This window comes from Vespula vulgaris, chromosome 1 (assembly GCF_905475345.1).
Source record: "Vespula vulgaris chromosome 1, iyVesVulg1.1, whole genome shotgun sequence".
In the NCBI taxonomy this organism is placed as follows: domain Eukaryota; kingdom Metazoa; phylum Arthropoda; class Insecta; order Hymenoptera; family Vespidae; genus Vespula; species Vespula vulgaris.
The window spans coordinates 17,348,617-17,362,303 of NC_066586.1; the positions used below are offsets into that span (position 1 = coordinate 17,348,617).

General features: G+C 34.8%; 1 protein-coding gene across 1 annotated transcript in view; it reads left to right on the forward strand.

Moving 5' to 3' along the window:
* LOC127061737 (neurogenic protein mastermind-like) overlaps nucleotides 1–13,687 on the forward strand; it is a 186,404-nt gene that overhangs the window by 49,508 nt on the left and 123,209 nt on the right. Inside the window, exon 3 of the mRNA XM_050989041.1 lies at nucleotides 3,166–3,195. Within this exon, the coding sequence (XP_050844998.1) occupies nucleotides 3,166–3,195 (30 nt within the window). The remainder of the gene's footprint in view (nucleotides 1–3,165; nucleotides 3,196–13,687) is intronic.

A 13,687-nucleotide genomic window follows, 5' to 3' on the forward strand; every position in this document is an offset into this window, starting at 1 on the left:
ACTATGTAATCTTCGTGTTTGCTAACAAGAATTAAATCGTTTAGTGACCTCCCCACTCCATTATCCACCCCATCTCGCTATCCTCGAACATATATACTATACACTATTGATACCATATATAACCAACTACATAACAATTATTTCGTACATCAGTTATGTCGTATTTTAAATCGGTTTATTGTTTTATTATTGACATCAACCTCTATCTCCGATTACTTTCGCGATCGTGACTAAGCAAGATTAAATGTCTTTTGGATTCCATTATGTCGCTTCATAATTAAGACAATCGACGTTTGGAAGGGCTTATATAATTATTGTCAACGGAATGAAAGGAAAAAAAAAGAAAGAAAGATAGTAGATAATCGATGACGTTAACTCGATGGCTATATGAAATTAAATACGGACACCGATATCGCAAGAAATGTGAGAAAGTTTGTACGAAATGTTACATTTTCGTTGTATCGACTTTCAATCAAGATTTTTGCTCTTCTCGATTAAGTACGTCGATGTTCCGAGATCGATCAACGTTATATACTTTTTTCATCCTCTCTTTCGTGATCTCTCGATAAAAAAAATTATTAAACAGAATAAAGTTCCTAGCAAAAGTTGTCCTTTATTCTAGTAAAGAAAGAAGAAAAAAGAGAAGGAAAGAAAAAAAGAAGCAAACAAGAAAAAAACTACGTCTACTACGCGATAGAATAAAATAATTAACCGTTCACTATTCAGACTGACGTAATTTTTTTTTTCTCTATTTTTCTCTTTCCTTTTCCTTTTTCTTTTTCTTTTTTTTTTCCAAACGAACATGCAACAAGTTTACGAGAATGTATACAATATTGAAATAGGTTTAACCAGATGCACGCTTTCTAGTATATTACTAGTAATTACAAAGATAATGATGATGATAATGATAATAGTAATAAATAAATAAATAAATATAATAGAATGACGAAAAAAAAAAAATTATATAAATAAATAAATTCTTATGAGAATCGATGGTGCATTCGATGCGTCATCGTCTACGAATTCTTCTTCGAGTAATTATATCTATACGTATCTATCTATCTATCTATCTATCTATATATATATATAGATATTTCTTTTTTTTTATATTTTTTTTCTTTTCTTTATTTTCGTTATTATCATCGACGACATATTTTTCTTCTTGGAATATTCGTCTTGTTTTGTTTTCATCCATTGATAGAAAGATGCCGCGATGAGTTTAACTGTAAAAGTAGCTACTGAAAGTCTACTGGCTATCCTGAAATCGGTCAATAAATTTTATCGAAGAAACAACGACGACGACGACGACGACGACGACCAAGATTACACTACGACTACGACTACGACGACGATGACGACGAGTACGACTAGGAGGAGACTATCAGTCGAATGTCATAATCATACCGCATACGCGAGGCATCCTCGGGTTTGCTTAATGACGTTGGCACGTCGATATAATCGTAAATAATAACGACGACGGTTGATTTCGCCGCTGCTAGCTTATCGAACGAAATAAGAAATTTTACTGGTCTCTACCTAGCCTCTACCGATCATTAACGATCTTATTTACGATAAGAAAATCAAAGAAAGAGAAAGAGAAAGAGAGAGAGAGAGAGAGAGATTAATGTCCCATCTGTCGTAAAAAAAAAAATATTAAAAAAATATTTAGACTTATACGTATAGACTAGATAGAGGTATCCACCTATACGGTACGGTCTATATCAATGTAATATTTATTTAACCATCGTTCCATCATATAAACAAGACGATATTAGATCAGTCAATTTTACGATATATTAGAAGGTACAATCATTTATCATTGATCTAAAACATACGACTCTATACATAACTCGAACGATTTGCTTGGGTATTATTAATGTTGCCTCTCCTCTTTTTTTCTTTCTCTTTTTCCCTTGTCTTTTTTTATACCTACTGAAAAAACTCTAAAACTCTACGCACATATAAAATGTCTGGAAAATAAATGTCTAGAAATGTATTCGTAGGTTAACGAGGGTTTTCAAGAGAAAAAAAAAAAAAAAAGAAAAAAGAAAATAGAGAGAAAAAAAATGAAAAAAAATTTTGTTACATTGCCGAATCGATTAAAGTAATCATTATAATTAACGAGCCTTTTTTCTTTTCTTTTTTTTTCTTTTTTTTTTTTTTTGATATATATATTTTTTTTTGAGTCTCAAATTAATTGTTTAGAAATTATCGCTCCGCACGGTCGCGAATAAATCGATTAATCAATTATTCTATATGATATCTAGCGTGGATAAATTTTTTACTTGTATCTACTTATACGTATTACAGAGAAACTCGGCATGTAAATTCCGTAACAGTTTGAATGGCAGCACGTAATATTTCGTTGGAGTAGTCCGCGCAGCTTCGTTCGCGCTCTTACGAAAGCATTCGGGGTGAGATAGCGTCGGTTATTTATGGGGTTAAATAAAGGAACATTGCGAGATGCGGCGATACCAAGTCCAAGTCCAAGTACAAATAGGTTGCAGTGCGAGTTTCCATCGAGGCTTGGTTGTCATGACCCGAGGGCGGGTACATTCGACTTAAACTATAAGAGACTCCGACGCTTATCGTCTTTCTCTTTCTCTTTCTCTATTTGTTTCTCTTTCTTTTTTTATATTTCATTGTTGTAACATTGATTTTAATATAATAAAATGAAACATTTCAGTAAGATTATCTCAACATTTTTTATTTACAAATAAAAACTGTCTGTCGAATAATACTGAAAATGTATTCTCATTTAAATGGATTTATACTATCTTTTACGATAATATATATATATGTATGTATGTATGTATATTACGATATTATATATAATCTAAAATTGAAATAAAATTTGGATTATTTCTATTATTTGTCTTTGTCAGAATTTTGATGGAATATCGGAGATTTTAATATATTTTATTAAAAATATAATAGAACAAATTTATATATATATATATGTAGATAATATTAAATAAAAAAAATATTAAACATTCATTAGAAAAATGGAACACTAAAATAGCGCTGCGACAAATAACAAGAAGGATCCTAAAAGATTGTTTCAAAAAATATTAAAAATTTAAACGTACATAAAAAATTCATTTAAGTATTGTTTCAGTATTAATCTATAATCTAAATTCTTTTTTTTTTGTTTCTTTTACATAGATGACGGTGGCCATGGAATGAATCAAGACGGTGAGTAGAATCTCTTCAAGGTTCCTGATGCGTTATATATACATACATATACACACACGCATGCACACACACACACACACACATATATATATACACATTTATAATTTGTAACACTAAAACAACGTTTCTAAGCTTGTAACTTTCTATCGAATGAGTCAGTGCTTCGGCGGAAGTGCTGAATAACAGAAAAAAAGATGATAAAAAGAGAAGTAAACGATTATCGTTCGTCGAGACAAGACGGGCGTAAAAGGATAAGAAGGAGAGATTATTCTAGACCGTTATCAGTGATACCGTTAGAATCGGTCGAGGGCAATTAAATGAAAGTCTTGAACAAACGTGGAGGAGGGAGGAGGGAGGGGGGAGGGTAAGGAAGTCATCTAAATATCGAACCACTTATCAATCTTATCGGTAACGAGATTCTTATTGAGGAATTACGATGCTTATTTATAATGCTTACCGTACATAAGTGAGAAAGTTTAACAAAACGTCATCTTATTTCCTATCTCCTTAGGAATCATTTCTATTCCAATAATAATTCTAGATTCATTAGATTTTTTATGAACGTCTATTAATTTTATACATCGTATAGATTAGATTATTCCAGCAATGGATGATAGTAACGATTAAAGATCGTATTTGTAGGAGATAAATCTAATGAAAGGAGAAGAAAAATATATTAATCGTCATAAGCATTCATCTTTATCTGTATCTTGTACGTAGGATCTTTGCAAATTTTTTTTACTTTTTTCTTTTTATTTTATATATATATATATATATATATATATATATATATATATATATATATATATAAAGCCTGTCGATTGTTCCCTTCTATATGAAACTTGCACGTGAGAAGTGAGAGAAAGATAGATAGAGAGAGAGAGAGAGAGAGAGAGAAAGAGAAGGAAGAAGAACTAAAGGAAATAAATAAATAAACAAAAAAAGAAAAAAGAAAAAAGAAAAGAGAAAGAAACAAAGAAAGAAAGAAAGAAAGAAAGAAAGAAAGAAAGAACGAAGGAAGGTGTTGGAAGCACCGACGGCTACGACGTTCGCATAATTTATGCCAATGACGTAGGTACAGTCTCCCTTCGCGGTGGGTGGGTGGAAGGGCTGGCCGAGGTGGCGCAGAGAGTAATCACGAGTTTAAAGGGTAAACGGCTCTGTAAGGTGCGAGAGACTCGGTGTGAGGCCTCTTTCTCTCTCTCTTTCTCTCTCAACACGCTCAATATTCAACAGGTATTTACATTCGCAAATTGTTTACGTCAGCCCACGATGAAATCTGTCAGGGTTTCGTTCGCTCGCGTTGCCTTAACAGCCTCCTCCACCCTTTCTTTTTCTTCCTATTCATCTTCCCTCTCTCTCTCTCTCTCTTTCTCTTTCTCTTTCTCTTTCTCTCTCTCTCTCTCTCTCTCTCGTACTCTCAGCCTTGCGGCATCCTTCTTCTTCGTTCGAGCGAATCAACGAGGACTGCCCTCTTCTCTCACATACGCCCTTCGAAAGCCTCGGGCAGCCGCGTAATTACGGGCGGGTATTAATCAAGCATACGTCGGCCAGAAGACTCGCGGAGATCTTGATTTTCACCGAGGCCCGCACGAATTTCACGCTCGTGACCGTCGATCCATGGGTGCGAGAGCACGTCGCACCACCGACGATCTTACGATGGACACCATCATCAACGTTACCACTACTACTACTACTACTACTACTTTCTACCTATCTATCTACCTACCTACCTACCTACCTATCTACCTAACCCTATTAATACCACTAATATCAATATTCTCGAGTTACGATGGCGATGGGATTATTAATTTATTAAACTCCGCCCGTTTAGCGATACTTAGCCCGGAGTATAGATCGATCGATGCGAAACGTCGTTTCTACGTTACTCCTCTTTTTCTTTCTTTCTTTCTTTCTTTCTTTCTTTCTTTCTTTCTTTCTTTCTTCTTCTTCTTCTTTTTCTTCTTCTTCTTCTTCTTCTTCTTCTTCTTCTCTTTCTCTTCTTTCTTCTCTCTTTTATCATTCCTCTCGTAAATCACCCCCGCGAAAGCTTCACGAAATCTGATTTATTAGCTGCTTATTCAAATCTTGCAATGGGAAAGGTACGAAGTACGTGCCTCATGTATTGTAATTATGACCCTCTTCCCAAATGATTCGAAAATTTGTTTTCTTTCTTTTTTTCTTTTTTTCTTTCTTTCTTTCTTCTGTTTTCTCTTCTCTTCTCTTCTTTTTTCTTTCTCTATACTCTTTTCTTTTCTTTTTTTTTTGTTTATGGTTATTATCATTTCTCTTTTTTGAAGAGAGAGAAAGAGAGAGAGTAGAATGTATAATTAATTAACGAAACTTATTCAAATACAAATAATTATAATGAAAATTTGTAATCAGTCAACGAATTTTATATTCTGTAGTAATAGGACGGAAACAAATCGGGTTCGTCAATCGAAAGAATCGATTTGCCAAAATTAAGTTAACAATCTTTAATATATCGTATATAATAGTAACGATAACAACAACGAAAACAATAACACAAATAATAATAATAATAATAATAATAATAATAATAATAAAAATGAAAACATAAAAAAAGAATTTTTTAAAACGGATCATTCTAATGAAATCTATGACAATAACAAAAATAATAAAAATAATAATAACGATAACAATAAAGATGAAAAAACGAAAAAGATTAAAAGAATCGATCATTCCAATGAAATGAAATTTATATCTAACGATCGACAACGATAAACGACGATCTTATCTTTTTTTTTTTTTACCTACAGCCTTCTATCTCTTCGTTCTCCCTTTTCTCCCTTTCACCCTTTGCTATCATCGAACGTTTATATATCGACTGGCATATTAATACGATGCGGATTACACACGGCCGAGTTTACAACGGCGTGGCTAGCTTTGCCGGCGGTTATGCCGATCCTAATTATAGCGTAACAACACAAGCTCGCCGTGCTTACGTAATCTCGCGATTATGCGGCTCTCCGCATGTCCGCGTGTCCCAGGCCACCTAGTATACTTAGCTCCGAAGAGTTAACCCCTCAGCCTGCTCTTAACATCTTGCTAACTGCATCGTGCTTATCGATTCTTAACCGGACTTATATATTTGACCCTTCGAATTGATAACATTTTCATACGTGAGAAAATAATGATTTTTAATAATAATAATAATAATAATGATGATGATGATGATGATGATGATGATGATGATGATGGTGACGATGATGATCATGATGATGGTGATGCTGATGATAATAATAAGTATAATATCATGTAATGATAAGAATAATAATATTGGGTTGGGGCAAGTTTCTTTGTATTTTGCTAGTTAATCAAAATAATTGAATATATTAATATAATTATATATATATATTAATATATTATATATATAATGTATTTAATATATTAACAATAATGTATATAATATATATTATATATATATATTAAGTTAAAATTTTCAAAGTACAATCACCCTCTTTTAATTATCAATTTTCTTACAAATAAGTAGATATCTACGACCATTAATAAAACTGCAATTTTATCATAGTACAGTTATCAAAAGAGATCTTACGTAAGAGATCTTTTAAAAAAAAAGAAAAAAAAAAAAAGAAAGAACAACAACAGAAAATCCAGAAAATCGACTAATCAATGTCAATTGATAGCAACACGTGTTTTAAGATCCAATAGAACGAATCGTGACAATGATATAAGAGGATAATTCTATTTCCATTCGTATTTCTCCAACGAAAACAATGTATTACTCGACATCATCCTGATCGGAATTATCTTTCCGTAAGACCGAACGCCTGAGATAGATCGTAAACGAAGGCTAAGCTATTCTATAAGAAAAATAAGAAGAAGAAGCAACAGAAAAAGAAGTAGAAGTAGAAGCAGAAGAAGAAGAAGAAGAAGAAGAAGAAACGTAGTAGGAAGGAATAGAAGAAAACGACGATGCAGGAAGGTACAAGTTGACCCAGATGACCCCAGCCTATCGTAGGCCGATTTCAAAGATACCGGCATATAACTACATACATACATACGTACATACATATATACATACATACATACGATAGCAAAGTAAGCGTCTTTCCTACCGTCCATCAGTACGATGCCACCGTCTTAGCGAAGGATTCAGGAAGCTAGCCGTCGTGTCTCCCTTCTACCTTTCGAATAAACGCTCACCCTCTCTCTCTCTCTCTCTCTCTTTCTCTTTATCTTTATATTCTCTTGCTTGCTTTCTTTCTTTCTTTCTTTCTTTCATTCTTTCTTACTTACTTACTCGGTTGAAGCCGATTAGCAGAAGCACGCCCGATAACATCGACCTGGCAGACGGGCTGCACGATAACGGCGCGTTATCGCGAATGCCCTGGACGATGAATCGACGAACGTGAAAGAGAAAGAGAGAGAGAGAGAGAGAGAGAGAGAGAGAGAGAGAAGGATAGAGTGAGGTCGAGTTCTAATGCATCCGTATTACCAAGGATTCCGCACCTGTTTCTGGATCGTGACGGTGCACTCTCTCTCTATCCTTCTTGAAACTATTTAACTTGAACGCTTTTTGCTTATCTTACTAATGGCTAACTCGCAAGAAAATCGATGTCTTTTCTACAAAAGGTTTTCACTTTATTTAAAACGTTCTCGATATTTCTTTCTTTATTTGTTTGTTTTTATTTACTTACTTCTTCGTTTTTTGTTCTTCTTCTTCTTCGAGAGTTAGTCAGATCGATTTTAAAAATGATTTCAAAAAGACAAGGAAAATTTTTCTTAAATGTATCTTTTATACATATATATATTTTTTTTTTATATATAAATCTATAAGTATATATGTATCTATGTACGTAACGTTCTCTTCTTCCTCGAAGATGTTAGATCGATTTCAAGAATTATTTCAGAATGATAAGGAAAATTTTTGTTAGAGATATCTATATATAAATGTATCTACGTATGTATATGTTAGATATAAATGTATAGGTATATCCACGTACGTAAGTTCTCGAAGAGACACGAGACACGTAGCTACATAAGTAGAAGCGTACGTAAAGTAACTATTTACGTACGAGTAAAAGATTTAAAACATGTCCATCCGCCATAACTCTCGAGGGAATGGCCGAGCGAACGTTTCTACGATTCGACAAAAGTAATACGGCCGGTTCAACGAGCTCGCTAATCAACAAAACTGTTTCTCTTGGGTTGGTATCTGATGCTGAGTTCGCACACAACGTTATATAGATCTATGCATACGTATTGACTATTAACGACGTACCTAAACACATGCATAAGTTTCTACGGAACGTTTCGTTGGCCTCTCGCGTAAGTGGTACGTAGGTACATATATACATATATATATATATATATACATACCTACATACGTGTGTACCACGCCCGCGCACGCGAGAGAACTTGCTTTGCTTGGATGAAGGAGAGAGAAAGAGAGAGAGAGAGAGAGAAGTAAAGAAAATTTATGAGAAGGAAAGAGTAGAGAAAGACACAGATGGAATGGGACGAAGAACGACGAGGAGAGAAAAGAAAGACACGGTCGTACGACGAATGATTTGTATTGCTAAATAATCAGCACCAGTTGTCTAGAGTACTGGTTTAATGACTGCAGTTGCCTATGAGGAGGGGAGTGCCGTGGAACGGAGGAGGCTTATAATACGTTTAGCAACGCACACCCGATCGGCCTATCTATATATCGAGTCAAAGAGGAGAGCCTGCTGATTCACTGCAATCGATTCAATGCTTCTCTACAACTTGATTTCTTCCTCTATAAAATAATAATATTCAAAGATTTCTATGCTACGTCAAGTTATTTGTCACGTTTGTTAAACATTATTTCCTTTCTTGTTTCTTTTTCTTTTTTTTTTTTTTAAATCTTCGACCGCCATCTTGGACCAATACTCTCCTTTAAAACACTCGTATTTTATTCTCTCGATATTCGCGTGAAGAATAATATAATATTATTTTCATATCGACCGGTTAGATCTTCCTTCTCGCGTCGTATATAATTCTTCTCCAGATTTCTTTTCTTCCTTTATCCTTTTTTTCTTCTTTCGTTTTTTTCTCCTCTTTCTTTTCCATTTCGTTCTCTTTCGATTATGTACGTAAATCAATTGCTACTTTTTTTTTTTTTTTCTAAACATTCACAAGCAACTATCAACGTATCGCCTCGGACGACGTTATGGTACTACTCGTCTACTGTGTGTTGTTCCTTCTTCTATCATTCTTTTCTTTTCCACCCCTCCCGGCGATTCGCAGCACGAGATATAGGTTCGCATGGATCGAGATTAAAGGGAGAAGAAGAAGACGAAGAAGAAGAAGAAGAAGAAGGAACCGGTGATTTCACTTCGAATTCCAACTGCACTCGTCCTTTTTCTTCTCGACTCTACATAGCACGTCTCGAGAAAGAAAGAAAGAAAGAGAGAGAGAAAGAGAGAGAGAGAGAGAGAGAGATAGCCCAAGATACAATCGGTTACGAACGCAGGTTACTATGGAGTAGTCGCAACGTAAAAGAGCTAATACTATGTGTATATCTATGTGTTGTGAAGCTGGCGGGGATCTCTCCACCTCCACTATGACCACCACCATCACCACCATCACCACCATCACCACTACCACCATCGCCATCGTCATCGCCATGTGTGACTACTTCTATATACGCATACGTACACACATGTATATCATATGTATATATACACATCTACTATTTATATATATATATATATATATATATATATATATATATATATTGTATACACATATGTACATGTGTGTGTGTACGTGTGTACGTGTGTATATATACGGACAAGGGTGTGGCTCTGGTTCGCAACGGTATCATCGCGTTGGTGCATACCGATCATCGCAACGAAATTCTTCCTCGATTTCCATATTATCCGACGATATCTTTTCAGAAGGTTCTTTGGAAAGACGATGAGCTCGACTCGAAGCACGACTATCGATCGAGAACTCGCAACTTGTTCTCTGTCTCTCTTTCTCGCTGTATCTTTGGCTTCTTAATCTTTACGACAAATATTACTCTTATCAAGAAACATTTGTTAAAAGTTTGAAAGAGAGATAAGAAGAGAGAGAGAGAGAGAGAGAGAGAGAGAGAGAGAAGGAAAGAGAGAAAAAATAAGAAAGACTATGAAATAGATCGTCGACATAGTTGGAATTTTTCCAAGTTAAAACTTCATGGGAAAATGGGAGCTCGGAGTTAAAGCAAGGTAAACCTTGAAACAATTTCGATCGAGATACCTCCTTCGAGAGAAGAGAAGAGAAGAGACCGAGAGAAAATTGCTTTCATTTTTCTTGACACCTCGTGTACCGCCCTTCTTCTTCTCCTTCTTCTCCTTCTTCTTCTTCTTCTTCTTCTTCTTCTTCTTCTTTACTCGCACCTTCTCCTTCTCCTCTTTCTTCTTCGTGGTAAGCGTCAAAGTAGGGTTCCCGTTTATCGTCCATAGACGATCTTAAAGTTCCCAGTTACCGCTTCCATCCTTCAGCTTGGGTGTAAATCCAAGTTAATTCGAAGGCCGCGCGACTCGACGCGAAGTTCTTCGGGTTAAAACGCGTTAACTCGCTCTCAAGGAGTAAGACAGAGATATAGAAAGAGAAAGAGAGACAGAAATAGAGGGATAGAGAAACGTGCCTTCGCGAACTTACAACACGAGCACAGATATTCTTAAGGTATCTCGGCTTTTCTGCCAATGTAAACGCACCTTCGTAATGCCCGGCTATCGAGCGCTACGTCGGATACTTGCGCAAACAGTCGGAGGAAGTGCAGTTGCGAGATCACTACCAGTGCAAAAGAGAAAGAAAGAAAGAAAGAAAGAAAGAAAGAAAGAAAGAGAGAGAGAGAGAGAGAGAGAGAGAAAACCTGAATGTGGAGCCCGCTATTCGCGTGTTCCTTGCGCCTTAATGGTCATATACTTACTCTGCCATTGCACCAGCTTTTACTATCAATGGCGTAGCTTCGCGTACTTACATATATAGAACGTGGAAAGTATTCGAGGCAATGTATGTATTATAGTATATTCATAGTGTGGGTGCGTCTATGGTATGTTCTCTCCGTACCCGACACATTGTTTAGGGATATACATATACTTCGTTACTCGCGCAATATGATATCCGCACGATTTTACGGTTATATCCTTCCCCCTTCCCCCCCCCCTCTCCTCCCCGCCATCGCTTCCTCCTTCTCCTCCTCCTCCTCCCACCACCCACCCCTTTTACGTCCTAAGTAATAACTACTACATCGATGTTTATCGAACGGGGACCGATTCTACCGTATTCAATTTTGTAATTTCCTCGAGGATCGACAAGATCTATATGTGTGTGTGTGTATGTGTGTGTGTGTATTTTTTTCTTCTCTTTTTATTTTCTTTTTTTGTCTTGTTCTTTTTCTTCTTTTCTTTCTTTTTCTGTTGTTCGTAAAGAACAGAGAGAGGAGATAAATTTTGATGCATCCTTTTACTAATTCACCGACGGCAAACATTAGAGAAGAAGAAATGGGATAATGGTAATAATTTCTTATAATACTTATCAGAATAAAGTTATGCGAATATATTCTATTAATAATATATTCTACTAATATATATATATAGTTTTTATCGGTGCAGCTACATCAAACTCGCGTTATCTCCTGACCTTTTGATTAATATCACGAAACAGAAAAGAAATAAAAAAAGAAAAGAGAATTAGTATTAGAAATGAAACAAAAACTAGAAAAAGAAAGAACGTCATAAACTATAATAATCTCTCTATAGATCGTGATAAGATGATATCGTTGAACCTTTAATATTTATTAAAATATTGATCGCATTCTTCGATACGTTGCCTATCGACGATCCTTCACCTTCTCTCTCTCTTTCTCTGACTTTCAAAAAAAAAAGAAAAAGAGAAAAAAGGAGAAAGAGAGAGAGAGAGAGAGAGAGAGAGAGAGAGAGAAAGAGACAGAAACAAAAAACAGAAGAAAAGATAAAAAAAAAAACTCTTGGAAGATAAAAGCGTCCGGCGTTTATCGCACGGAACGCACGTGCGTCGTCGTGTTCGATCGTGCGTAAACGGTGCGCTCTCGCTTGCGCACATGCTTGCGCACATGCTTGCGCACATGCTTGCGCACACGCTTGCGCGCACTTGCGAGCTCTTCGATAATCGCTAAGGAATCGTTTGAGGATCGCGTGTAACGCCGGAGTTTTTCGAGCTGGAGCCTGAGAGTTAAAGCTCGCTTCTTGCCTTTTACAAAAAGGTCCTGCACTTGCACTGAAAGAAAGAGAAAGAGAAAAAGAGAGAAACAGAAAGAGAGAGAGAGAGAGAGAGAAAGAATCTCGTATCTCGATCGTTATCTGGCGCGAAGTTAAAACGAAGACGCAAAATTCAACGTGCACTACGAGAATATAACGCTCTCAGCAGGGTAGATCAATAATTATTATTAAACCTCTCTCTCTTTCTCTCTCTTTCTCTCTTTTTCTTTCTTTTTTTCTTATACACTCTCTTTTTTTATTTTCTTCTCTGTTTCTTTCTTTCTTTCTTTCTTTCTTACTCTATGTTACTCTTCCTCTCTCTCTCTATCTATCTATCTTTTTTTCTTTCTCTTTCTTTCTCATGTATGTTAATGATTTTGATATAATTCCAAGGTAAGGTTTTATCTGTTATTCCGGCACGAGATCACGACTCAATAAATTATTTAATATCTTATCGAACAGTTTCGCGGTAAGATCTTCTTTGGATAGATCAATATCGATATTAGTCTATTTCAAAACGATTTTCTTATCTCCAATTACGAATTCGATTTTATATATATATATATGTATGTATATGTATCTATGCTATTATGATATTAACAGATTGAATAGTATGAACGTTTATAATGATTATTACTTAGGTATACTCGAGATATTGTTTTTTTTTTTTTTCTATATATATATTATCTAATTTAAGTTTTCCTAATTATTTTGTAAAAGTAATATATCGAATGGATAGATAGATAGGTATGTAGATAAAAAGAAGATTGAAACTAACATCTTTTGTTTTATATCGAAATTATTATGGTGTTAACGAGTTGAATAGTATAAGTATTTATAGTAATCAGTATATCCAAGATTTTGTCTTCTTTATATAGATATATTTAGTGTCTTTCTAATAATTTTGTAAAAGTAATATATTAGATAGAAATTAATAAATAGATAGATAGATAGATAGATAGATAGAGAGAGAGAGAGAGATAAAGGAGATGATGATTGTTTTATATCGATGCTATGATATTACAATATTAACATATTAAATAGTATGAATGTCTAAGGTAATCATTATACTTAATGTCTCGTTTTATATATATATATATATATATATATATATATATATATATATTTCACATCTTCCTAATAATTTTCTAAAAATAAAATATAAGATAGACAGATAGATAGATAGACAGACACATAAATAGACAGATAGAAAAAGAGGATCGCAACAAGTGTTTCCTGTTTCATATCGAACC